Below are 2,937 nucleotides of genomic sequence, written 5' to 3'. Positions count from 1 at the left end.
AAGTAATTTTCCAACTAACTAGAGTTGATTATACAAATCGTGATTTGTCATTCTGTTTTATTAAGGGTCATACCTTCAGTGAGACCATAAGTCCTCATATCTTTTCTCACTACTAACAGTAAAATCATAGATCTTAAGCAAAAATCCATCTAGAGTTACTTGAGATGTATTTCAGATCTTAGGCCCGTGAATATTAAGAAAGGGACCCAATTGAATAGAACCTCATTTAAACCTCTCCCATTAAAAATTGTAATTGTCGATTATTGAATCCAAACAGTTAAGCCACTGTTTGGTCAACAGTTAAATTCAGTTGAGGTTCCTTAAAATTAAAACAACTTCTCCTTTAAATGTTGTTTTTATCTAGATTCCTCAAACTTGGAATAATGTTTCTACTACATGAGTCAAAGTCCATTTCTAAAACTTCATGAGTCACATGCACAAGGCAAATAAAGAAGATAAAGAGTCCAAATGGAATTATAAGGTAAGTAATAGCTATTAATCCATTTATTTATTACATACGCTCTCATAATATGGTATCATAAATATCTGCATGCTGCATTGAGTAATGCTATATTGCTCATCCTCCTCGCCTCCATATAGTTCTTAGGGCAGCACGTATCCTGAAAAATCCAAATAACAAGACCAAATTAATATAGAGTGGGTTAAGAAACCCATTTTTTATACTACGGTGCCGTATCTATGAGGCTATGCTTTATGAAAACAAAGTAAGGCCTCGCCTCAAGTCCTCATTTGAAAAACATTTTGGGCATCAGAAATCTCCATGATGGTTCTAAATTTAATTTCCATCACCAACAGTGAAATTTAAAGTTCAAAATATAGTACAAATCTTGCGGATTCACATATACTCAATTTTTGGGCAAACCGGATGGTTTAGATAATGTGTTATAATATACGTTATTTTTAAGGTTTGAAATCCTAATTTTTTCACAACCATAACGGTCAAGCCGAGATGATCGATTTAAATGTTTTTTAATACAAAACTATAATTTTCAGTGAGTTATAAGGTGAGGCTTCACTCATGTTGATAGGGCTGCAGCCCTATCAAGCCATTATCCTTTGCAAATACACTCAATTTTGCATATCACCTAGACAAGAAGAATAAATAGGGGAAAATTACGTAAACCTTCTCGTTTAGAGATCCTACGCATGGGCTCCCCTTTTAAAGTTTTTTCTGCATCAATACTTGTCACTGTATCGTTTTGCATCAATTCCCCCAATGAAATTTAATGGCCATCCAGAACAAAATTGCCCTTCATGGACAAAGTTCTCAATCAACATTTCGGGTTATTGCCTGGAGTTGGTTCAGCAATTTAAGTGCCAAATGCAATTCTTTTTTACGCATGGCTGAAAAAAGACCCAAAAATTATTCCAGCACATCGACAAGGAAGTCACAATTATCATTGATTGTTGGAAATGAAATTGGTTGGTTAAAGATGTATCATTGTTTTGGGCACAAAGTCCAAAATAAAATTTTTCGAATATTGTGATACACTTTCATCTATTGGATACCACATCTAAGGTTGAAAAGTGATCGCAACCTCCTTATATTAAAATAAATAGTATCGTAGTATACAATCCCTAAAAGAAAACAAACATGTTTTGATACTATAAAGAAAAACTTGGATATTGGTAATTGACATTATGACCATCTAAGAGTTTCTCTTTTCATGGCTTCCAATAAAAACATGTAAAGATAACGGTTGGGTATGGGTGCCAAGGTTTCCAAATGACCCTTTAGTATTACACATAATATTTTTCATTCTCCCAAAACATGTGTAGTAACATTAGCCATCCCCACCTGTTACTGGCGACCATCCCTCAATTGTGTGAATTTCCAAAACATGGTTGCTAACCCAACAACAAAAAAATAAATAAATAAATAAAAAATGAAAAAGAAGAAGAACAAAAAAATAAATAAATAAATAAAAAATGAAAAAGAAGAAGAAGAAAGAAAGAAAGAAAGAAAAAGATCAAAATAAGGTCATCTTACGTCCGCATTTGTGACCGGCGGGTCGGTTCTTAATGTTGCAACGTTTAGGGATCGATACGGCCACAGCTGGGTTAACCCCAGCGTTTTTCACCAGTGGTGACAAGAAAACTGCACAAAGGCATGCAGGAGAGGACTTGATCATTGCTGTCACCCTAGCACAACAAGCCGGTGGCACCTTAGCCGTCGCACTCTTTGCAGCAACTAAGCATGAGCTCATGCTCGCAGCCACAGTGTTTACCGGTGTCTTGCCACATGCTCCAGCACCACTGACACTGGGTACTATAACATTTGACAATAGCAAATAGGCAACGACTGTGAACATAGTCTTTATGGTGAATGCCTTGCTCATCAACTACAACAAGTTTCCAATGCCTGAGAATTAGTTCCTCAGGCATGATTTATAAACAGGGGGAGAGGGGGTTTGATTGTGTGAATATGGGGGAAATCATGGTGGCCATGGGAAGTGGGGTGGTTGAGAGGAGCTTAATGGTTGTTTTATTTGCAGGTGTTCTTAGATTTCAACCATCAATGATGATCCCCTTCCACACCTAGGAAAGACAATGTCACAATGGGAACACAATCCCTCTTTTTTGAAGTGCTTTTGATCTTTTCCTCCTTTCCTTTTGACCTTTTGTAGTGTTCTCCACTGAGTTGACATGTTGCTCTGAGATGAATATAACTACATTAGGATTATGTGTTGTGCTATGGTCTCATTTAGGTAGGTTAATTATGGTTAAATATCACGTAATCACTAAAAAGCACGGTAAATGTCCTAAAAGCCCCTTGATAAATTATTATTTGGTCAAGAGGCATGGTCCTTGTTAAAATAATACTCAATCACTCAGGTAGTGGTGATATATGAAATCAAATCACAAGGCGTGCACAACAGGTGGTCCCTAGGGCTTAGAAAAAGCTTAGGGAGGTTA

At 36.4% G+C, this 2,937-nt stretch overlaps 1 protein-coding gene across 1 annotated transcript; it reads right to left on the bottom strand.

Annotated features, from left to right (window-relative positions):
* Window positions 1-536: 536 nt before the first annotated feature.
* LOC18439276 (uncharacterized) lies at window positions 537-2,360 on the bottom strand. The gene is made up of 3 exons (XM_088863673.1): window positions 2,012-2,360; window positions 1,313-1,365; window positions 537-620 (listed from the first exon to the last, which is right to left on the bottom strand). Exons 1-3 carry the CDS (start codon window positions 2,358-2,360, stop codon window positions 537-539), a joined length of 486 nt encoding a protein of 161 aa, XP_088719799.1.
* Between the last annotated feature and the right edge of the window lie 577 nt (window positions 2,361-2,937).

This window comes from Amborella trichopoda, chromosome 4 (assembly GCF_054954075.1).
Source record: "Amborella trichopoda isolate Santa Cruz 75 chromosome 4, AtrichopodaSantaCruz75HAP2 v2.0, whole genome shotgun sequence".
NCBI classification, from domain to species: Eukaryota; Viridiplantae; Streptophyta; class Magnoliopsida; order Amborellales; family Amborellaceae; genus Amborella; species Amborella trichopoda.
Note: the sequence above shows the minus strand (reverse complement) of the source record. Positions and strands in the feature narration are given on the sequence as shown.